The following is a 24609-nucleotide window of genomic DNA, read 5'->3' on the forward strand; positions in this document are numbered from 1 at the left end:
AAGCTATTAGGTCTTATAAATAAACAATGGGGAGAAACACTTAAGAGGATGTAAAATATCAAGCAAAACCAAACAGATAAACAGAATTGTATATTGAAGATCTTAAGATAAATTTATGAGAATAGAGAAGAAAAGTACTGAATGGAAAAAGGGAAAACGTTTGCCAACTCTTTTGCCTCCAAAATGTTTCCTTCTTTCATTTTTCACTTGAGAACTCTAAACGGTAACCTGATCTGGTGACCCATTCTTTTTCATCCCTCATAAGGTAACATAATTTGAAAGGAAAGTAATAATGCAACATCTGTTGGCACATACAGGAAGTAGATGACTATGAGATTGTTTTATTACCATAAGCAGATCTCTTATAGATAATTGAATTACTCATGCTTCATTTTACTACTAGATTATCTATTCTTTCAAATTAAAAGATTGCTAAGTTTCTTCATCCATATCCATAGTATATCAAATTAAGATAAACCACCATCAAGAAAAAAAATTCATCAAATTGTTGTACCATGCTCTAGTATGATAAACTTCCAAATGTTGGCACCCAAGTAATGAAGCGGTGCTTTTTAAGAACTCTTTGCACTACAAATTATTATAAGTCTACAAAACATATGAAGTTGAAAAGAAATTCACCTCATTTGCCACTGGAGACATCTGGTCTTTTTCGTGATATATCAGTGCTAGCAGGACATGCTTGAATTCCTCATAAGCTTCCTTCAAAAACAATAAATGTACATCAGCATAAAGAATAACCCAAATAGAGAGTTTTCCCCCAAAATGAGAACTGAACTGACAATGGACAAACTACATATTAAACATAGCAATAACGAAAGCACGTAGTCATAACGTATACAGCAACCTCCCTAGGAAGAGTAGTCAAGTCAAACTAAGACTGCAGAAACATAACTTATACATAGGGATGCGTTTTTAAGAAAGGTTTTAGTTCACTGGTCGTTTGTCCAGTCAACATGGTAAATGTCTTTCTTCCCCTTTACCTTTAAATGTAAATTACGAGATTAAAAAATATGAACGCGAGATTGGAACTTGCCTATGTCAATTGTAAACATAAGTTATAAGTTGAAAAGAGAACCAGAATGTATTGATATCATGCTTGATGTTTCGCTTAATTGAATTGACTGCTGAAGAATGACCCAAAAAAAGCTGGTATCCATAAAGACACTAATACCTGGTAAGTTTTAACCCTTTGTGGTGTACCAACTTGGTTTCCTTTTCAACCAGACCTTTCACTTGCTATGGGACAGCTATGTAGGACTGAGGAGTCATCAGGAAGGAGAAAAGGCATGTCACAAATAAATTACCAAGTGCAACGCTGAAAAATCTGTATAACTGACTCTCAGGTTAGAGAAGAATTACAACACAAGTAAAGCAATACAACTCTAGAACTTCACTATTCCTTTGATGTTCTAGTCAATGTTACTTCGACATGACCATAATTAACACTGGATAGAATGATTAAAACATATGAATGCTATTGGAACAACGATAACAAAACTGGTAAAAACTAAATTAATAACCTGGATGGGCCGTGAGATGAATTGGATCTAGCTCACAGGCGAAAGTTCGTCTAAGTGCCCGTGAAAGTAAATGAATAGTGGAGCGATTTGGAGAGTAAAAGAATTTGAAAAATTCTAAAGACAAAACATAAAAAAGGAGTACAACTTTATAAAGACAAGGATCCCTTAAGAAGAAACAACACGAAGCATCACCCTCAGAAAGGAGAAGGAACCATACCCCAAAAAGGAGAAAGAATTACACCTTAGAAAAATAGAAGGGACCCATGCCTCCAAAAAAGAGGGGAAAAAATCACACCCTAAACTCCTGAAACGATAGTTGATTAATTCATACTTAACAGAAAATGAAAAGGTTATAAAGTTCTGATTACGCCAGTTTATCTCATAAGAGATTCAAATCTCAACTAACTAATAGATAAATTCTAATAAAACAATCTCAAACAATTAGCGAGAAGTAACCAAATCAAATTGTTGGAACAACGAATGTCAAATAAAAGGATTAATTATTGAAAAGAAACTAACTGGTAATTACTTAATTGGTATAATGTATACACCTGTCTGGGTTCAGGAGATGCCAAAATAGTTTAGCTCGTGAATCATCGATTGTCTGCCTTAAGGAGATCAAGTTAAGCAATCCTTCTAGTAGATTATTTAATTCTGTTGGTTCTAAGATTATTTTTGAACAGCATCGATTGACTGACCAAGACTAGAGGGGAGTCTTTCTCACAGTAGATCCTTCCTTATTTACCAATATCGAGGCTGATGAGGGTGCTTTTTTGTAGTTCATTACGTTAGTGGCCATTATGCTAGGTGGGAAGATGTTGTTCTTGTGATTTATAGGGTTGGCAAACAGAGCGAGTCTGATCAATTTTGACCCAAGCCATATAAGCTTGACCCGAACCCAACACGTTTAATAAACAGGTCAAATTTTCCGACCTGTTTATTAAAGAGGTTACCCGACCCGAGTTACATGTATATCGTTCTCAAAGTTACATTAAATGGAAAAAGACGATTGTTTGGAGACCTTAGGTAGTCAGAAACTTTATAAATTCATTTCAACCATAACATTGTAAGAAAAGACTTGATTACAATTTTGAGGGCAAGATAAATCTGTCAGAGTTGTCCATAAAGTATTGAGATGAGAAGACAAACCCGTGATGATTTAGTGAAAAAAATCCAGAAATTAGGCTACTAATTCATTGGGTCTTCTTCATCTTAAGCTATCAGGAAAATAGGAAAAAAAACAAAATTTTAATCTCATTTGGATCTATCGTAGGTTTTTCATCAAAAAAAGCCAGAAAATAACCACAATTTAGCAAGAATAAAGAAGAAGAAACTACAGTAGAAAAATCACAGGAATGTCAACGACCCAAACACAAGAAACAGAAATCAAATAAGAAGGATTTACATTAGCCAAAAGCACAATAAACTGTTTATATAACTGATGATAATAATATGGGATATATTAACATAACGCTTGTTTCTTTATGTTCACTAAGAAGAAAGAAGATGAACCCTCACACTTTGTTGCTGCTCCACCGCCGCTGCCGGTTGGTGCCATTGATTGCCGCCGCAACGCTCGCACTTAACCCCGTTGCTCCCTCGATGATTCATGATCAGAGAAGTTCCCTCAAGAATCCCCATGAGAAAAACGGGTTCGGATTCTCTACATCCTTAGAAAAACGGGTTCGGATTCTCTACATCTTTAATTGTAGATAACCCCTGCAATTGGTCTTATGAAACAATAGCATTGGCTAATACAGTGGGTCCCACAAATAAAAGGATTTTCATATAATTTACTCAAAGAATGTCATTTACGGGGTCCATAGAATGAGATGTGATCGGTAATTTGTAGAGGCTCTCTACAACCAAATATGTAGAGAATCTTTTCCCAAGAAAAAAAAAGGCTAAAACAAAAGGGAAAGGAAATGATGTTACTAGGGCTACCTGTTTATGTTAAATGGGTCTTTAGATGGGTTAATTGGTCACTTAGGGTCGATCCAAGTTTACCCATTTAATAAATGGGTAGTTTGGGTCGACCCGTATATGACCCGACCCAATATATTATGACCTGACCCTATTAAGAAGGGGCCGGATCGGGTCAACAGGTCAGATGAAAAATTGGCCCCTCCCCAAGTGATACATGGAACCAACAAACATGTAGATGGACACGCTTCTATTACAAAATTAAAGCAATTCGTCTTAAATGGAACAAACCGTGAACTGTGCAAGAGAGACTTTAATATTATTAGATTCTAAAAACAAGTGGGAAGTGACCATAATCATAGGGCAAGCACCAAACAATTGTGCCCTTTGAATATATCAGATGATTGTCTGTTTCTCCATTGCCCTTCCTCCAAACAAATTTGATAGCACTTTCAGGGTTTTATCACATTAGGGATCGTTCAGGTTATTTATTCCCCCATGGACTACTTGGCGAAAGGCTAGAGTCCCCACCAAGCAGCTTAAATGTGTGATATATAAGCATATACTTGCTACATAAGCAGCGATTTCAAAGGACGATATACTCACGCCATCGGAAATGAGTTAGCTCCCCACCTCTATGTGCCTCATTTGCATGCCAGAATTACTCTTTTGTCTCATTTTAGTGAAGCAGGTGTGGTATTGTATATTAGTCTCCTTTTGTTCTTGCTCTTGTTAAGACGTTATGGATGAAACATGGGGGAGACTAACAAAATATATACATAAGCTAGAGTTTTGTAAGTAAACCAATAAATGCGCATCGAATCTTCTGCCACCACTCTTCCCACAAATTAATCATGTCAAGCCCCAATAAGTAAACAAAACCACTTTTCTAAAACTAATATATTATATATTTGAACGCAGAGTAAGCATATTTCAGTGTACCCCAAAAATGCACCCCAAACTTGAAACTTTTTAAAAAAAAAGTAAATATTTAAAGAAATTACCGGATAAGCATCTAGGGCACAAGGAGCAAGAGAGCCACGAGCGCACTCAATCGCCAAATCCCTGTCCCTCTTCGTCCCTCTCCTCAGCAGCTCAATAAATTTCTACAAAAATATAAAAAAGGATTAACCAATATTATAAACATAAATATAAGAAAAACCAGGGGGCAGGGTGCAAAAGGTCCACCTGCTTGTGAAGTCGGAAGAGAATCCGATGGTCATCGAGCACCGCCGGCACGTGGCTCTTGATAAAATTAAGGGCGGATTCGATGTCGCCAGACTCTATCGAGCGCCGGATCTGGTGAATGAGGAGGCGAGATCGGTAGGAGGAGGAGGAGGAGGAGGAAGGGGAGGAGGAAGGAGAGGGAGGGGGAGAGGAGGAGGAGGAATCTTCTAGAAGATTCTCGGATCTGGCGAAGTCTATGATGAGGGAATCTAGGGTTTCCCAGTTCACATGGGTGGATTCCATTTTTGAGGTTGGGCCAGAGAGAACGGGGGTGAAGAGAGACAAAAAGAGGCGAGAAAGGAGGTGATGAGAAGAGGAGGATGACCCGAGTCAAGCGACGGAAAGGGCATTCTCTTTTTTTCGTTTTTTTAATGCTATGTTTGGGAGTTGAATAATGGTGTCTTTACCAGTTTACTCAGCGAAGGGAATGAAGGGAAATTTTCGTTTTCCTTCCTTTTCTCTCCATTATATCCCGTTCGGCTGTAAGAATTTGGGTCAAAATTCCCCTTTATTTCCTTTTTTTACCCTCCAAAATGAAACTCCCAAACAATATTAAAATAAAATTTTCCTTCTCTTCCCCCTCTCTACCATCCATCCAAACAAGCCATAAGGGAAGGAAAGTAAAGCTTACGAAGAGGAGGGAAAATATAATATCTTTTTTGGAAGTTTTATACTAGGAATAGAGGTGAACTTAAATTATTTTATTTAAGAGTTCTAATTATGGAAAACTAGTTTCAGGCCCGTGCGATGCACGGATTTGTTTAATATACAAAAATTGATGTAGCAAAAGAATGCAAAATAAAACAGTAATAATATATAAGTACTCAGAAATGATGCAACCTAAGTTGCATATATGTTTGACTTACTAGTAAACTGTCTCATGTCTATATGATTAATGTTACAATATTTTGCTATACCAAGTAATTAATATGCAACATAAAGTTTAGTTCCAAACGAAATATTTAAAGCACCTAAAGATACCTGTCAAGTATATATATCTATGAATCAAGACAATAATTATCAATATATTGATAAACAAAATATCTTTCATAATCATATCAAGTAGTTAGGTTTCTCAACGCAAAACCACCAAAAAAATATGTAGTGCATACAAAAGTTTACTAAATAATGTTTTAGACCAAAATACTAAATATAAGTTTTAGACATCATGAATCAGATATAGATTTATCAAAAAGTACCTGGAACTCTCTGTAGAATATTCTAATTCTCTTTTTCAATTTTGATCTGTTTTTGCTTTTTGTTGCTAGACATTTGCAGAGAAATCTACTGAGACTGAGTGCTCGACATTAGATTCCAACAAATTTCTCTTGCAAAGAGTAATGTTATCCGAGGAACAAATTTTAACTTCATTGTCACCAGTAACCGATAGTGAGCCATGTGTTTCAGTATAACATAATAGTTAGCATGTTAATGAGGTTTCAATATAACATAATAGTTGTACAATTAATGTGAAGAATCAAGAAATCAATATTAAAGAGAAAAGAAATAGGCAATCCAAAGTAATAATGGTGAAAGTTGTAGCAACAAAAGATACTACTCAAAAAGATATTAAAGAATTTGGTATTACATTAATGGTGAAAGTTGTAGCAACAAAAGATACTACTCAAAAAGATATTAAAGAATTTGGTATTACATTAAGAAGGATTACTATGACAACCTATAATCGATATTAAAGAATTTGGTATTACATTAAGAAGGATTACTATGACAACCTATAATCAGAAATCTTCTCGGTAAATTCCAGTAATTAAGCTAGCTACTTCTCTCAATTAATATATGGTTAAGTTTTTCAGGATCAAGTAAATGCATGGTTCAATTAAGTATTTTAATTTTTTTAATTTGTACATCAAGGAGAAGGTGGTGGAAATTTTTGATGCATTGTGTCAAAAGTTAATTAGAAGCTTCACAGGATTGATAATGGGTCATTGACAAATAGAACACAAGCCAGAAATAATGTTAACTAAACTTCAAGATTTCATTTGTTTTGAAAACTTCTAAAACTCAAATGGTAAAAAAAACCTTGTATTATTAAAAGTCATTCTACTCACGTTAGATAAGAATCTGACAATATATAATGCATCCTTTTAAAAAATCAAACATTAAAAACATATTCTACACATTCTGGGAAAATAAAGGCATGTTTATTTTATCTATTTAGTTAGCATACTAATAAGATATAAAGAAAAGATTTTTGCACTGTTAATGTGAAGAATCAAGAGAACAATAAGTTAGCATACTAATAAGATATAAAGAAAAGATTTTTGCACTGTTAATGTGAAGAATCAAGAGAACAATAATAAAACGAAATACAAAGTCATAAAGGTGAAAGCAGTAGCAACATCAAAAGAGTATTTGAAAAGTAAGTATTGTGAAATATACAACAAAAAAGAATTTGAGAGTTTTGCCTTGTCAGGTTGTCTCCTTGATTATGGAGAGAGGTGTTGAGGTGTTACTATAAGTATTAGTTCTGATCATAGTTATAATTAGATGGAGGTTGTACATATAATGTTTTTGGTATGACATCTATAATTTCCTTTCATTTCACAAAAAAAAATCAATAAAAAATAAATACAAACATGAGAAATGAAAAAGAAAAATAATATTAAGTGTATTGACTTACATTATCAAGAACATCTTTTTTTTTTGGAAGATTTAGCTTCATTAGTGAAATATTCTTATCCTGTTGACTCCTAATGATTTAGAAGGAAAAAATATTACTAATATATTGCTCAACCTCATCTATATATGCAGATTGATACATGAAAAGAATGGATATGTAGCTCTATAAAAGAAAGAAATATATAACATAATGTATCTGGTTCAAATCTAAGCTGTCTCTGAAAGCTGTTATAAGATTTTCATCATCAGTCATTTTAGAGATAGAAAATACAGGCGAATTTTGATTGAGATTGAAATCTGAAACTTGAATCTTGAACAAAAGTCTTTTTCACCAACACATCTAACTATTAAGGAAATGAATCATAACTGTAGGCGTCAAAAAATGCTAATAGATATCCAAACATAGAGAAGATTACCCAAAAATCACAGAAATTAACCCCATACTGTCTTAGAACAAAAATCAAGACAGATATGAACTGTCTTGCCAGCGAGACAGTGTTTACTATCTCGCCAGCGAGACAGTGTTTACTATGATTGAAAGTGGTTAAATAACTTCCGCACCCGTGTCCATTAACTGCCAAAGGACGTGGAAAACATTGTGGGCGAAAATCAGGTGAACAACTGCCAAAATAACGGAGTTTGAAACGTGGGACAGCAGTTACATCAAAAACTGCCAGGAAACTGCCTTTTTCGAGATAGTATTTACTGTCTCACAGGCCGAGACAGCAAACACTGTCTCGGCCGCCGAGACAGCGCAGCCTAATGTTGTCATGTTGTTGTATTTTTTCAGTTATGTCCCAGAGGCTATAAATACCCCCCTAGGGTCATTTCTGACGAGGATCGAGCACTTGATAGAGCAATCCAGAGCAGAGAGAGAGAGCAAACTTGAGTTCTTGGTGTGATTCCTTAAGATTCGAGCTTTGACTTGATCTTAAGAAGAACGATTGTCTTACTTTGATAAGATCTTCGTTTCAAATTCTCACTTCGATAAACGAAGGAAGAATCATTAAGCCCCCTTTCACGATCTGTGATTCGACGGTCCACGAGTTAAAGCACTCCCAGCACAGGCAAAGTCCCACAAAAGCAGGAGTTGATAAACAATTTCTGTGTTATTTTCTCGAGAGTTGTATTTTTGCTTATTTTCATTGTAATTTTCTGTAAACAATCTAAGTTTTAATGGAATCGACAAGAGTTGTATTTTTGCTTATTTTCATTGTAATTTTCTGTAAACAATCTAAGTTTTAATGGAATCGACAATGGAAACGACTTTTGCTGAAAACAAACTGGCGACCACAGTGGGAGCCAGCGGCCTCGCTGCCGCGGCCGCAGTGTCGCAACCGATCAAGATCATAGTCACTGAAGAGATCGAATATGAATTCGATCAGGCAAAATTCGAGGAGTACATGTCATCCTCGTCTTCAAAATCTTCCTCGCCTCGCAAGTGCAGGAGGATTTCCTCTTCCAAGAAAATTCCTAAGTCTTCAATTCCGATAAAGACCGCAGGTGAAGGTTCTTGCCCAACTGTTGCTAAGGAATCTACCTGCAACATCTCTGCTCCGAGTGACTCCGCACCAGTTAAGGAGTCGTTGAATCATAGCTCACCGGTGCTGACGAAGAGAGCTCGTCAGAGACAGCGCCAGCGCCGTGCTCGACAATTGGCTAAGGCCATGCAACAAACCGATGGGGTCCATTACTATGCGGACCTAGAGTCGAGAAAACAAAAAGTGGTTCAGTTGCCTCAACGGCAAAATAATCATATTTCTGCATAGCTTACGACGGAGGAATGGACCCTCGTCAAAAGGGCTCGTTCAACCCTTAAGGAACGTATACAGAGGCGTCAGGTGAAGGCCGCCCGTGCTCGCGCTCTTCGTCAACAAGCACAAGGAATCAAGAAGGAGATGGTGTCTGAAAAGCCACCAAAGAACCGTAGAGTTTGGACGCCGAAGACGCCGCAAACATCCGTTTCGGGCCCGTCTACTGCATCACCAGTGAAACCCTGGGTTAGCCCAGATTTATCCAAATTAAAAATCACAATGGTGGATCGCCTCGGTCCTTCGGTTGACGATCGAGGCAAAACCCCGGTCAAAGAACAACCAGATCCAGCAAATAAACCCTTAGTGGTTTCTTATACAGAGGGTCGTAAACACCCTCCTGTCAGAACTGCACCAGTCCAGAACGAGAGAATACCAATTCACTCTCGTTTAGGACCTATGAATACTCCACACCCGCAAAGGGGTGGAATTAAAAATTTAACCTTAGATCGCCCAGAGGCGACGACCGGTCGTCCTGTGCATGTTAACAGGGTTCAAAAACAAAAGATGGGTTGCTCAAATCGCAATAATGATGAGCTGTACTATCAAAACAATAACTCAAGAAAAAGAGTTGTCCGAGAATATGAGTCTCACTGCTCCTGCGAGAGGCTCATTAAAGCAGTACTGACAGAATGCGGTTGCTCTAAAACTAATTCAACTAGAGTCTCCGTATTTCAAAGACTGTCTACGGAAGCGTCAAGACCCAGAATAAGGCGTTTTAACAAGAAGAAACCTGCCATTCGGCGAGATGAATTCCCTGAGGTCACTATTAACATGACCGGTAGAGGAAAGCAACTATTAGTTAACCCTGACCCTGATTTCTCTTCAAAAGGGAGAGTTGAGCGGGGTCTATCTCAAAGAATGTCGCGGTTACAAAGAAGAGCCAACCGACGTCGAGACTACAAAAGAATGCACGAGGGGTTATCTTCAGAGGAAGAACTGTCAGATACTTGCTCTGCTGTTGCTTCAGACGATACCACGTCCAGTGTAGGGCGAGTCAGAGAAGCATTCGCAATCACGCCGGATCAACTGACTCAAATACTACAGGAAGCGTTAGCCAAACAACACGAGGAAATTAGAGCTGAAATCAAAACCGAGATGGAGTTGACCATGCAACAGGTTCAAGATTTGCAAGCTCAACAACATCAACCGGAATCGAGCCAAAAGGCGGAATCCAGCAAGCGTAACGCCAGACCTGTACGTATAACTGAGGACGATGACGAAGAAGACGAGACTATCTTTGCCGATCCTCCTCCCGATAAAGACAATTCTGGAAGTGGACCGGCCAAATCATCTACTCAACCTCCTCAAATTTACTTGAAGAAGAGTGAGGAAGAGGACAAAAAGATGCAGGACCTCGAGAGCAAAGTCAATGCTCTGATGACGGCCCAAGAAGTGAAGAAAACGGGCATTCTGTACCCGTACCCGAGGGAGTGGGATTTGATTCCTTATCCCCCAAAGTTTAATTTGATTAACTTTACTCCTTTTGATGGCAGGGGTTCACCCACTCAGCACTTGATCTATTTTAAGTCACATCTTGGCGCAATATCCGGAAACGAAGCCTTGATGGTCCGGTCATTCGTAGGAACCCTTCGCGGGCCTGCCTTCGATTGGTACCGACGTCTCAAACCCGGGAGCATCACTAGCTGGGAAGATATGGAAGGATTATTCCTCACTAATTTCTTTGACGACGACACCGAGGTCTCTATTGGCACGTTGTTGGACGAGAAGCAGATAAATGGGGAGTCGGTTGATGTCTTCGTCAAACGATTCCGGAACAAAGCGGTAAACTGCCGAGATCCACTCACAGAAGAGTTTATCCTAGAGACATGTCACAATAACTTGTTGCTGGATGTATTAGAAGTCATGGGGGTTGTGCCTTCTAAAACTTGGAAGGAGTTGAAAGTAAGAGGTGAACAAGCCGGCGTTTTCTTAAGAGAAAGAAGTTGGAGAGAGGCTTGCCACAAGATAATCCTCAAAAATAGAACTTTAACTCTCGAGGCAGAGGAAGAGGGTCTGGGGCTGCTGTTGATGCACATCAAACATCGCAACAGCCACAACAACAACCACAACAGTCATCCTTCCAACTAGCACCGAATCAGAATCAACAGCCTCCGAAGCAGTTTAAGGCCTCAGAGCCTAAGTTCCCGAAGGAGTATTCTTTCAAGGATGATGAAGTACCAGTTATCTTCAAGTATCTGTTAGATAACAACAAGATCAAGCTTCCACCGGTCACAAACCAAGAAGAAGCGAAGAAGACCGACGACCCGAAGTATTGTGCATATCACCGAAGGGTCCACCATCCCATTAAGGCGTGTTATGTCTTGAAAGACAAAATACAAACCTTAATCGAGGTTGGAATCGTAACACCGAAACCAAAGGAGAAGAAAGTAGGTGTAAATGCAGTGTCCATTAGCTTCGGATCGGTTCCTTTATCCTGGTTTCAAGCCGAACCAGTATCAAAGGTCAAGATGCAGACCATCAACGATGACCCTTATGGACGGTGCCAAAAAGGGCTTTTATCTCACACAACCCCCAACTGCGAAATCCTTTGGGTTCATCCGGATTTACTTAAGATGAACAGTGGACGACATCCACATCAAAGAAGAAATCAAATGGCAAAGGAAAAGAGAAGTCTTGTTATGGAGCCTCAGCAATTCCTGAGAAGAATGACGAAGAGATTCCAGCTTTACCGCTTTCTGAAGAAGAGCAAGAATCTTTCGCTACAAGAGGTGGGAATGAATACCATTATAAATATCCTGAAACCTCTAACCCAAATGCTAAAACTCTTACGGAGCTGGGGGTAGTTGCAACTCCTCCTGTAGCTGCTGGGAAGCCACAACAACCGGCTAAGCAAAAAGAAAAGGAACCCCAACATAAAGAGGTTCAAGTTCCGAAGCAGTCTCGTTTCAATCGACCGATTGGACGAGATAAACCGGAAAGCTCGAACGCACCATATCGTTTCGACGTTATGGCTCAGCTAGCTAATATCCCAGCAAGGATTACGCTATACGAGTTACTGCGCCTCTCGAAAGATACCAGAGAAGCGTTACAAGAAGCCTTGGCTGATTCTGAGGTATTCCTTACTCAGATTAAGCCAATTCCCGAAGAGCCAGAGTCGTTGATTCAGCATTGCAATCTGGCAGCCACGAAATTTTCTTGCATCGCTTTCACAAAAGAAGATATGCAAGTCAGAAATTCAAAGCATGATAGGCCTCTATATTTCACCGGATATATTGGCTCGAACGTTGTCAACCTGATTCAAGTTGATCCGGGTTCCGCTGTTAGCATCATGCCACTTCGGTTGATGTACCACCTCGGAATTCCCACCAGCAAGCTAGCCTCCACGGGAACTGTCATCTATGGATTCAATACTAGTGGGTCAAGTCCGTTAGGAAAAATCTGGGTGAAGTGTCAACTCGGAGACTTGAAGTCTGAAGTCACCTTCTATGTAATCGATGCAGAGACTTCCTATAATTTACTGTTGGGTCGCCCATGGATCCACAGTAATCTTATAGTTCCCTCTACCCTCCATCAGTGTCTGAAATATGTCGACACTAATGATGAGGTCAAGACGGTGGTCGCGGATAAGCAACCATTCAAGGGGTTAGAAAACTACTTTACTGACTCCCTTCTTTATGGTGCTGAATCCGATACTGAACCATCGGCCCATGGTATGGACAGCGGAGAAGAAGCTGATACCGAAGTTGGGCTCGATTATAGTGAAGGTCTTGTGCTAAATGACATTGAACCTCTTGTAATCGATCTTGACGATGGTAATTCGTCGGATAAAAGTTGTAACTGGCAGCTTGCCGATGAAATAATAAACAATGATTTAGAGTACTCGCGTTGTCTAAATGATGTAATGCAGGAATTGTATGACGACCCTAGTCTACATATGTCACTTCGTTCGTCTTGCACAACGACGAAACATATCCGAAGTTCAGTCGGAACAACTATGCTCCTACCCGCAAAGACAGGGGGTGAAAAAGAAATAGTTTTCGGGAAAGGGGAACCATTCCCTACTCCAGATCTTTTCTTAGACACTAATTCGGATGATGAAGAACCCGGGCGACATTTCTCTCGGTACAGTTCACAAGCGAATGGTTACATGACGAGCCAAGGCTATGACCTCTCGCTCGGTGAAGGTCTTCATTTTGGTCAAGGTGTCAAGGTTCCACCCCATCCTGCCTACGTACCAAAAGGGAGACCGGATAATTATTACAGTTATAAAAGGGGTCTGGGTTATGCTTCATCATCTGATGACGAATATGGCCAACAGATTATTAACCAACTAATAAATAAGAGTGGGCATTCATCCGATGCTTCAACTTGGGATTCTGACGTGAGCATTGGAGAAAGATTTAAAACCCTAATGTCGAACATAGCGACAGTTGATCCTTCCACAACAGAAGGGGATGATCAGTTATCCACTTGGGAAGATCCTTGGATGCATTACATGAATATCCAGTACGGTGATCGATTTGAACAAAGAGAACCTCCTACTGAAGATAAGGTAATCCAAGTTAATATGGGTGACGAAACTAATCCGAAACCTATATTTATTAGCGGTGATCTTTCACCGGATGAGAAAGAGGAACTAATCGCCCTCATTCGAGAGTATATCGACGTGTTCGCTTGGAATTATGAAGATATGCCGGGACTCGATCCAGATGTAGCAATGCACAACCTTAACATTAAACCAGATGTTAAACCTGTCAAACAACAACAAAGACAGTTTCGTCCACAAATTATGGAGGCAATAGAAGCTGAGGTCAAGAAACTGATTGATTCAGGTTTTGTCAGAGAAGAACAACATCCTGAATGGTTGGCCAATATCGTTCCAGTTCTTAAAAAGAACGGAAAGATCAGAATCTGCATTGACTTTAGAGATCTAAATACAGCCTTTCCTAAATATGACTTTCCTTTACCAATTACAGATGTTATTATTGACAACACATGCGGGTTCGAAAGAATGTCGTTTATGGATGGATTTTCTGGGTACAATCAGATCAAAATGCACCCGGACGATGAAAAGCATACAGCATTCAGAACACCCTTGGGTGTCTTCTGTTACACTGTTATGCCTTTTGGTTTGAAGAACGCTGGTGCTACATACCAACGAGCAATGATGAAGATCTTTCAAGAGCACCTTCGGAAGACCGTCGAGTGTTATGTTGATGACCTGGTCATCAAGAGTCAAGATAAAAACGACCACATTAACGATTTGAAGACGATGTTCGATCTCATGAGGACTCATCAGTTAAAGATGAATCCGACTAAAATCATTCCTTAGAATGTCCAGCGGTAAATTTCTTGGATTTATCGTCACCACAAAAGGTATTCATATCGATCCTGATAAAGTGAAGGTGATACATGAATTACAACCCCCGAGGAATCTTAAAAACTCAGAGGGTTGCAAGGTCGATTGGCATATATCCGTCGGTTTATATCAAATCTGTCTGGAAAATGTCAACCGTTCTCTAAACTCGCGAAGAAAGGCGTGTCGTTCGTTTGGGATGAAGCATGCCAAAAGGCATTCGAAGATATTAAGAAATATCTGGCGAATCTACCTATTCTCGTTGCACCGAAATCAGGCAGACCGTTTTTAATTTATGTCAAAGCGACGAACCATTCGTTAAGTGCATTACTCGCACAAGACGACGATAACGGTCACGAACAAGCTGTGTATTATCTGAGTCGTACATTGGTAGGAGCTGAGTCTCGTTATCCGATGATTGAGAAGGAATGTCTCGTCTTGGTATTCACAATCCAAAAAATGCGGCATTATTTGGTTGGACAGACAATTCATGTCATTTCCAACATAAACCCAATCCGGGTATTCATGACCCAACCGGCCTCCATGAATTGGCGTTTAGCCAGGTGGGCTCTACTATTATCGCAATATGATCTGTACTTCAAGCAACAAAAATCAGTTAAGGGATGAGCTATTTGCGATCTTTTGGCGGAAAATCCTACGAAAGATGTAGTGGAGTTGTACGACGATCTGCCGGATGAAACTCACGAAGTTAATATCACCTCACATCAACGAGTGTGGCAATTATATTTCGATGGGGCTTCCCGAACAACCAATATGGCAAGCATACCCGGATGTCCTAAAATCTCCTCAGGAGTGGGGGTCGTTTTAGTTTCCCCGGGAAAGCATGTCTTACCTAGAGCATACTTGTTGACCGAACCATGCTCTAATAACGTAGCCGAGTACAATGCATTGATAATTGGACTCAATTTTGCCAAAGAGCTGGGGGTCGAATATCTTGAAGCTTTTGGAGATTCTCAATTGGTAGTTAATCAGATTCGAGGAGAGTATGAAGTCAGAAATCGAGACCTGATTCCATACCACCAGGTGGCCATTGAGATGGCAAACTCGTTTGAAGAATTTTTCATTGAGTACGTTCCGCGTCTTCAAAATACATACGCAGACGCATTGACGGCATTGTCGGTATCTCTGGCTCAGCCTCCCGAGACAGAACAATTAATTACAGTGAGAACTCACCAACTTATTGTTCCTATCTACGATTCGGTTGCTGAAGAAGCATATTCAACAAGAGTTGAACCCGAAATTCGAGATTGGCGTTTCCCTATTATTGATTATGTCCTACACGGTATCTTACCTGAAGATGTGAAGGAAAGGGATTCGATTCGGCGGAGAGCACCGAGATTTTACTATAATGCTGAATCACAAATGTTGTACCGACGGTCGTACGACGGTCTATTACTCCGTTGTCTATCCAATAAAGAAGCAGAACAAGCACTCAAATAGGCGCATGAGGGGACATGTGGTGCACATCAACCCGGTCCTAAACTCTGCGACCGACTTAGGAGAATGGGATATTATTGGCTGACTATGGTAAAGGATGCAGTTGACTACGCCTGACGATGTCAATTGTGTCAATTACATGCAAATTATATGCACATACCCCCTGAACATCAACATCCTTCGGTGACATCGTGGCCGTTTGAGACCTGGGGAATGGATATTATTGGTCCTATAAATCCCCCGTCAGTCAAAGGTGATCGGTTCATCCTAGCAATTACCGACTACTTCTCCAAATGGGCTGAAGCGATTCCGCTCAGAGAAGTTAAAACGAGTAACGTCATTGCATTCATCAAACACCATATCATCTACCGGCATGGTGTCCCAAGACGAATCATACATGACAACAGTCCTCAATTTGTCAGCAACACCTTCATCAAGTTTTGCGAGAAGTTCAAAATTCAAGATATTTCGTCGACGGCTTACAATCCTACAGTAAATGGATTGGCTGAAGCCTTCAATAAAACAATCATAAAACTCTTGTCAAAACTCGTGAAAACTAATAAACGAGATTGGGATGACAAGCTTGGCGCAGCTCTATGGGCCTATCGTACCACGGTACGTACACCGACGGGAGCAACCCTGTATTCGTTGGTATACGGATGTGAAGTCGTTCTTCCATTAGAAATACAAATTCCATCTCTTCGGATTGCTCTCGCAACCCAGATGACAACCGAAGAACAACATCAGAAACGTCTTGAAGAACTCGAGATGATCGACGAAAAGCGCTTAGAAGCTCAACATCATATTGAGTTCTACCAAGCCAGAATCTCCCAAGCCTTCGACAAAAAGGTTCGACAATGGAGTTTTAAAGAAGGAGATTTGGTCCTAGCTGAAAGACGGCCTATGATCCTTAACTCCAAGAAGAAAGGAAAATTTGAACCTAAATGGGAAGGACCGTTTGTAATAGAAACAGTCTATTCAAATGGTGCTTACCGCCTGATTACTCAGGATGGCAGTAAATTAATGATTCCAATAAATGAGAAGTTCCTGAAAAAATATTATCCGTAATACGTTCAGGATAACCTATGCAAAACGGGAAGTTCCTAGAGACTCCTGTATAGGATATTTCGGGATAACCCGAGGTCAGTTAATTGTTCTAAATATGAAACTGATCTTTCAAATAATATGTTTTTGATTATCATAAAGTTCTTTTACAGCTTTTGTTGAGATGAGATTCAAATCTGTAACAGTTAATCTTTCCTCACAAAACCCTTCACCGATCAAATCGACCGACGAAGGGTACACCAAAATCTGTCATGGATTAAAATTATGCTTAAACTCCCATTTGGTCAAACCTTTAAACAGTTAGGACCGAAGCTAAAATCCCCTTTCGATTCCTTCAATGAACGAGAGGCCCATAAATCGAGCGATCAAACCTTCCTACAGTTAGGATCGTCTCAAAAACTCTCACTTGGTCAAACCTTACTACAGTTAGGACCACAACCAAAATCTCTTTTCGATTCATTTTGTGAACGAAAGATCCACTTTTAAATTGAATAATCAAACCTTATGACAGTTAGGATTATTCAAACCAGTCCAGATTCTCTAAGCGGAGACCCCACTTTGAGTTTCTTTTGCAATAGGAGATAGAATATAAAGTTCTTTCTCTCCGATTTTGGGTTTATCTCTACCAACAAACAAGAGACCAGGAGATAGAATATAAAATTCTTCCTCTCTGATTTTGGGTTTATCTCTACCAACAAATAAGAGACCAGGAGATAGAATATAAAATTCTTCCTCTCCGATTTCGGGTTCATCTCTACCAACAAACAAGAGATTGAAAGATAGAACACCCAATTCTTTCTTTATAATATCGGGTTCGTTATCCTATATAGGAAACACAACCTATTTACATTTTTAAATCCATGTCGTTCATGCATGTGGGACGTTATCTCAATCCCTTATTAGAGATAAGTCTACATCTAACACATGTAGCCTACATATTCAATATTGTAGTTTAAAGTCTAAAAGAGTTTAATTCTTTTAGCCCAACATTATATGTAAAACGGACTTAGATAATTCGTATACTAGCCCGACTCAAACGGTAGTCGGTAAAGACATATCAAATCCGTTGATGCCTGAGGATTTGCCAAAAATTCTATAAATATTATGGTTATTTATTCTAAAACAAGAATGGGTAATCATAATAAAATCTCAATGAGCAAAAGGATTCAATATATTGATCAAGAGTGTTCAAACAAAGCTACAAAACTATATGTTCTCCAATTACAAGAGCTTATATTGACGAATCTGATCTTCAAGCTGCGAAAGCTCTAACGCATAAGCCTGTTCAAGCTCAGCTGCCAATTTAGTTTTGAAAGCTTCTTCGTCAACACTTTGAAGCTCGGCAACCTCTTGTTCCTTTTCGGTAAGTATTTTATCCTGAAGATTTAGTTGCTGAAACAGGTCTTCTTCAGATTGAGTTATCTCTGCCAAATCAGACTCCAAAATTTCATGAGCATCCTTGGCCTTCGCAAGTTGCTCTTCCAATCGGGCTATCTCGGCTCGACTCGGCTCTAAGTCCCGACACCGGTCGACCTTGGCCTGTGTCCTTTTGGCGACACTCACCCTAAGCTGATGACTATGGGCTCTTAGCTTTTGGAGTTCGAGTTCAGCCGATTTTTGAGAATCGCGCCACGCCTGTAATTTGGAGTCCATGTGAGAAGCAATATAGGAAGGTACGCTTTTGGTGCGAAGACCCTTCAGAAGTTCAACATGTTGCTTCAAGTCGACCAAATAGGTGTTGATCAAATCGGCTAACTCATTATATCCTTCCTCTCGGATTTCCGATATGTAACGATCAAGGGGTCTCTTAAAATTCTCAAAATACGATCCTTTGAAGAGAATACGATCGACCATAGCGTTCAAAAAGGAGATGAAGCCTTGAAGATCAGAGCAAATGACAGCTTTATCCGGGTCTTCGTCTGCCAATAAAGCTTGGATTTGATTTGATAATGATGAAGAAGGAGCTGCGATGAGGACAAATATGTTAGTACAAAATATATGTGTGCATACATAACAGCGAGCCGAAGCATACCAAGTTTAACAGAAGAGCCTTCAGCATGACCTTGTTCACCCAATGGTGGTAGTACGGCCTCCTGAACTGCCAAAGTTGGTTCAGGAATGGCAGCCTTTGACGTACCTACTACATCAGAAGATTTTTCAACTTCAACCTCAGAGAACTTCGGGTCCAAGTTAAGAGGTTCCTTAGGAGAATATTCTGCAAACAAGAGAACCGCAATGAGTATAATGGAGTGGTAATCAGCAATTTAAAACAAATGATGAGTAAAACTCACCAACTCTAGGCACAACATCAGCCGACGTACCAACTTCTTCAGTTGGTCTCACTTTTGTTGTGACCGGACTAATTTGAGGGGTGACAGTGACTTCTATCATCATGGGGTCCATAGGAGTAGTAGGTTAGGATTCAGGAATGAATGATTAAAGATCAACTTCGGTTCCCACCCATGACGAGTAGTCACGACCCTCAGGTTGATCATGAGTCCCAGCAATTATAGCTGTATCGGTTCCGGCAACTAGTCATATAATTCGAACACTTACATGATTAATCAAGTTAAAAAAAGTATATATATATATATATATATATATATATATATATATGCTCGTTGAAATCCTCAACCTCTGTTGCATGTGCGGCCTCTCCTCCAACAGATTCTTTCATTATGGCATCTACAGAATGTGTTGAGTCATAAATAACATATAAATTTAGACGAATATGCTCAAAACGAAGATTAATTTTACCTTTGTCGACCGGGACGGATTCGAGAGCTCCACTACCTGCACCCGCTTCTTTTAGTTTAACTAAAAGGAGACAAAGTGCACAAGTCATTAGAAGAGGCACACGGTCCGACTCATTCATTTCGTGGAATTATCTTTCGAATGGGGAAAGATCAGTACCTGTGTCTAAGGCTGATGGATCAATATCAGAAGTTGGTGGAACAACAGCTGTTTCGTCTTTCATAGCATCCTGCATTTGTTGGACGAAGCTGGACTCCTCAGCCTCCATCCCGCCAGGAGAAGCAGCGTCAGCTCGATATTCTCCCTCTTCTTGACTCCCTACAGAAGTCGAGTATGGCTTAAGTTCGAGCGTTAAGAAGTTTGAGAGCAATAAAGACGAATTGTTACCTTGTTCATCTGAAGAAGCGCTGCGAGCAGATGTCTCCTCTAAAGCAGGAAGACGAACACGTGGCTTAGAGACAGCCTTCTTCCGTCTTTTTAATGGACGCACCTCATCCTGAACTCCAGATCCTTCGTAACGATGCTTGGTGCGCAATTCAACTCTGGGAAGGGCTTGGGTTTGAGCTTGAGTGGAAGATCGCGACCTTTGCTGACGAGCAAGAGGCACTTCATCCTCTTCATCCTCCTCATCTCCACTGAGAACCTCTACCGTCATCCGATTAGGATAAGTCATAACGACTCTCTCCCTCCTCCTTTTCGGAGCATCTTGCGTTTAGGCAGGAGCGACGGAAGGTTTTATAAGTCCTCTCTCAAAGAAAGAATCGGGGAGACCAGCTGCTTCCTCAGAGCTTGAACCAGTTTCATTCGCCCCCTCAGAAGTTTCGGTTTCCTCACTGTCAAACTCTTCTTCACTATCAGTTGGACGTGCCGGTTCCTTTCATTTTCTCGATGATTCGGCAACCTCCTTCCTTTGGGGCGACGTCATAGCTTCACGGGTCGCTTCTCTTGTGCGCCGCGGGGCTGCCTCTTCTTTTGAGCTTGATATTCTCCTATACCGAGTGACGATATTGGCAGCGATCAACCACTTACAATATAGGAAAGTCATCCGTAGAGGTGGCGCTTCCAAAGGGAGATCGAATTCAGCATTCGTGCAGCCGGCAATGCTCCAAAACCAAGCTCTTGCACCATCGATAAGTCCACCTCGAATACTAAGGTGACGGTTCGGGTTGCCGACGTACATTTGGTCATAACCGAATTGATGGGCAAATCGACATGGAAGATAAGGTTCAATATGACAAAGATCTCTTACTCTGAGCAATAGATAACCAGGTCGAATGTTCATCAGCCATCTGAAGCACCCGATATCTAAGGTAGTGCGATTCTGCCTTGGGTCTTCAGCATCCAGTAAGGTCGTATTGTACGTACCGGAAAATCAAGGGAAGCAGGGGAAGAACTCCCAACATTTGTGAACCTTAAAATGCCTCCTTATATCCGCCCATCGATGTTTGACCCATTTACAACCCTCAAGATTCTGCAACAGAGGGAGACTGGGGTCCACCGTCTCGGGAGCCTCCATCAAATCTGGCCGGTGAAATACCAACCAGGTCATTAAATAAGTGTAGGGTAGCTCCAGCTTTGGAACGAATACACTGGCAGAGGGTTTCTTCTTCTCTTGAGTGAACACGAAGATTAATTGCCGTAATCCACTATGAATAGCAGCCACGATAGCAGGAAGCAAGGATAATTTGCGACCTGTAGCCAACTGGACGGCTGGATATAACACTTCCATTAGCATAGAATCAGAGGACTGATGGGGGAACTACACACCTTTTCAGCCATAAAGCCAGGAAGCCAGCCAACAGAGTGGTGGGATGAATTGGAACACTAGCTTGCCACAGATAAGAACGGAATTTAGTACCATGCGGAAATCCGTCTTCTAAGTGAGAGGTGTAAGATTGTGCGTTCGTTTTCTCTAACAGCCGGTTGATTTCATTTGGAGTCAAAGGAGATAACCCGCACACTTCTTCTGAACGATTATCAAGGTTCTTGAACAGATAATCGACGAATTGTTTCAAGCTAATCTGAGGAGATCTCTTCTTGGCTTTAGTCTCCATCTCAGCCATGGCTATATGATAATGACAGGTCAATTCCCATAAGGTGTCGTGGGTCACGGTTGACCGATCTTTCATCTTATTCAGCTGACTGCTAGTTGGGAAGAACTCTTGATATGGAACATCGCCTATAGGCAAACCAGACACCTTCATCATTTCGTGCAGTAGTAACCCGAGCTCCCCGTTCTTGGTGAAGAATGTATTAGTGTCAGGGTTGTAGGTCTCGAACAAACAAAGGAAATGACCTACACTAATGTGCAGACCATACATGCTGGCACGGATCGGGATTGACAACCCTAACTCTGCCAATTCTCGCCCCCAACGATTCAATACATATCGGGTCATTCTGGTCCACCATTTGTCTCCAAAATAATGGACCCATCCATAACATCTGAAGTTCTCGCGGGGTAATTTCTTCCTCATTGCAGCTAAACGATTCTTCACGGTATTTGCCTGTGCTGTATTTTCATTCTGGGGTATATTATCTTGACCTAAAATACCCGGATGAAGTCCTCGCACAGAAGCTCTGTCACTGGAACCTGGGGTAGCTTCCTTCCCAATGAAACCACAGTGAATACGCTCGTGGTTTTCGGTCAACCTCCAGAACATTTCACGTCCAACGGACAGGTTTCTGAACTTTAAAAGCGAATACTCCCGAGGAATCCAGGGCAGATATAAGAACGATGACTCGCTTTGATGCAACCACTGTGCAGGCCTGCAGGAAACGATCTCCGGATCTTTTACGGAGTCACCAAATAAGAAGTCTGGCTTCCTTATGCATTGATTTGAGTCTCGCTCCGAAATTAAAGTGGTGTCCGTGATTAACCGTCGCAGAATACGACAACTACCTCGCTGAATCAATTCTCGGGCTCCTTCGCTATAATCTGACTTGAATTGGGGAGCTGATTCGATTAACGGGAGCCCCTCATAATAGGAGTGGGTAGCGCTACTCTGGCCCGTAACCGCATCAACAGTGAAGATGGTAGAAGGAAATTGGACTGATAAAGGAGATACACATAAATTATGTAAGAATAATCCTAAAATGTTAGAGAAAGCGGTATATCTTACTCCATAAGATATAATCGCTACCTCACAACAGGTGTGATGATTTTCCATCTACCACATGTATAAAGGAGATATGCGTTACTATGCACGAGCATTATAATGTCATATCAAAACCTTTCAATACACGTGGGATGATACGAAATCGCCCCTGTATATTCTGAAGTGTGTTTTGTCCAAGCAAAACAAACACTTTTTAAGCGTCGATCCCCTCAAAGGAGGATACCGGCTCTTCGAAGGTATCTCAAGGGATACAAATGAGGATTTGCATACAAATACAGATATATATATATGAAATTGATGAAATACAGTGTTTAAATCCGTGAAAGGGTGAAAGAAGTGTACCCCCATGCGAGGCAGCAATGGGGGCAGTCCCCTCAGTGGTCTGAACAGTCGGACGACCCCGGGGAACGCGAGATCTACGCGGCGACATGATGAGTATATGATCTACATTGAAATCCAACGAGAAAGTTAGGATTTTGAACATGAAGTCGATCAAAATATCACAAAATACAACTGAAACAGTGCATGCAAAATTGAAGTTGAGATTTCAAAGAAAAAGAGGGAAAACAGACCTCAATCTCCAAGTGAAATCCCCCAAACAAGAACTCCACCCAAGTTAGAAACGAAGAAGAGAAAAAGAGGCAGAGAACTAGTCGAAAATCACCACGAAATCGCCAGGAAATCGACTGAAAATCGCCCAGAGATCGACGTGAAAAACCCTCTGAAAAAACCCTAAGTCGGGGTTTTATAACCCCGACTTCGCCGTGCGAGACAGGCTTCACTGTCTCACCGTGCGAGACAGTATATACTGTCTCGCACCGCGAGACAGCATACACTGTCTCGCACCGCGAGACAGTAAATGCTGTCTCGCAGTATTTACTGTCTCGCACAGCGAGACAGTATAAGCTGTCTCGTATCCCAAGATGGCAATGATGGTTGTGATGTCGTGGTACGTATGAATACTCCAATAGGTACACGAGTCTAAACTGTTTTCCTACACTCGACAGGCAGTTTTTGGAGAATATTAATCTGAATATTCTTAAGGATAACCTGACGAACTTTTAAGGGACATACAAGCATCAATCTGGAAATACCAGCTTCAATTCAAGATCTCAACAACGGTCAAGCGATAAACGCAGTGCCAGAGAAGCATTAGCTATTCTACAAAGAACTGAATAGACTAATAAGTGAAGAGATCAAGAGCTGGAGCCATTTTACAGATTCTTCTACACGATCTACTCAACCAAGCATTGAAGGGATCGTAAGTAAAATCTATCTTATCCAAAGTATCTCAGACTCCTCTATAAAAGAATGAGTCTGGAATACTTTGGAGGGGGTATCTGTAGGCGTCAAAAAATGCTAATAGATATCCAAACATAGAGAAGATCACCCAAAAATCACAGAAATTGACCCCATACTGTCTTAGAACAAAAATCAAGACAGATATGAACTGTCTCGCCAGCGAGACAGTGTTTACTGTCTCGCCCGCGAGACAGTATTTACTGTCTCCAGCAAGACAGTATTCACTATGATTGAAAGTGGTTAAATAACTTCGCCGCACACGTGTCCATTAACTGCCAAAGACGTGGAAAACATTGCGGGCGAAAATCACGTGAACAACTGCCAAAATAACGGAGTTTGAAACGTGGGACAACAGTTACATCAAAAACTGCCAGGAAACTACCTTTTCCGAGATAGCTATTTACTGTCTCGCAGGCCGAAGACAACAAACACTGTCTCGGCCGCCGAGACAG

General features: G+C 40.7%; 1 protein-coding gene across 5 annotated transcripts in view; it reads right to left on the reverse strand.

Annotated features, from left to right (window-relative positions):
* LOC109834044 overlaps positions 1 to 5096 on the reverse strand; it is a 16876-nt gene extending 11780 nt beyond the window's left edge. The window contains exons 1-3 of one of the 5 annotated variants that reach the window (XM_020401931.1): positions 4653 to 5096; positions 4469 to 4570; positions 640 to 720 (exon numbers count right to left, since the gene is read on the reverse strand). In XM_020401931.1, the coding sequence (XP_020257520.1) occupies positions 640 to 720; positions 4469 to 4570; positions 4653 to 4934 (465 nt within the window). In that variant the 5' untranslated portion in view covers positions 4935 to 5096. Of the gene's footprint in view, positions 1 to 639; positions 721 to 1192; positions 1279 to 3059; positions 3272 to 4468; positions 4571 to 4652 lie in introns of those variants that run through there. The other 4 variants (XM_020401935.1, XM_020401933.1, XM_020401932.1 and 1 more) reach the window with 4 other exon arrangements.

Source organism: Asparagus officinalis, chromosome 3 (assembly GCF_001876935.1).
Source record: "Asparagus officinalis chromosome 3, Aspof.V1, whole genome shotgun sequence".
NCBI classification, from domain to species: domain Eukaryota; kingdom Viridiplantae; phylum Streptophyta; class Magnoliopsida; order Asparagales; family Asparagaceae; genus Asparagus; species Asparagus officinalis.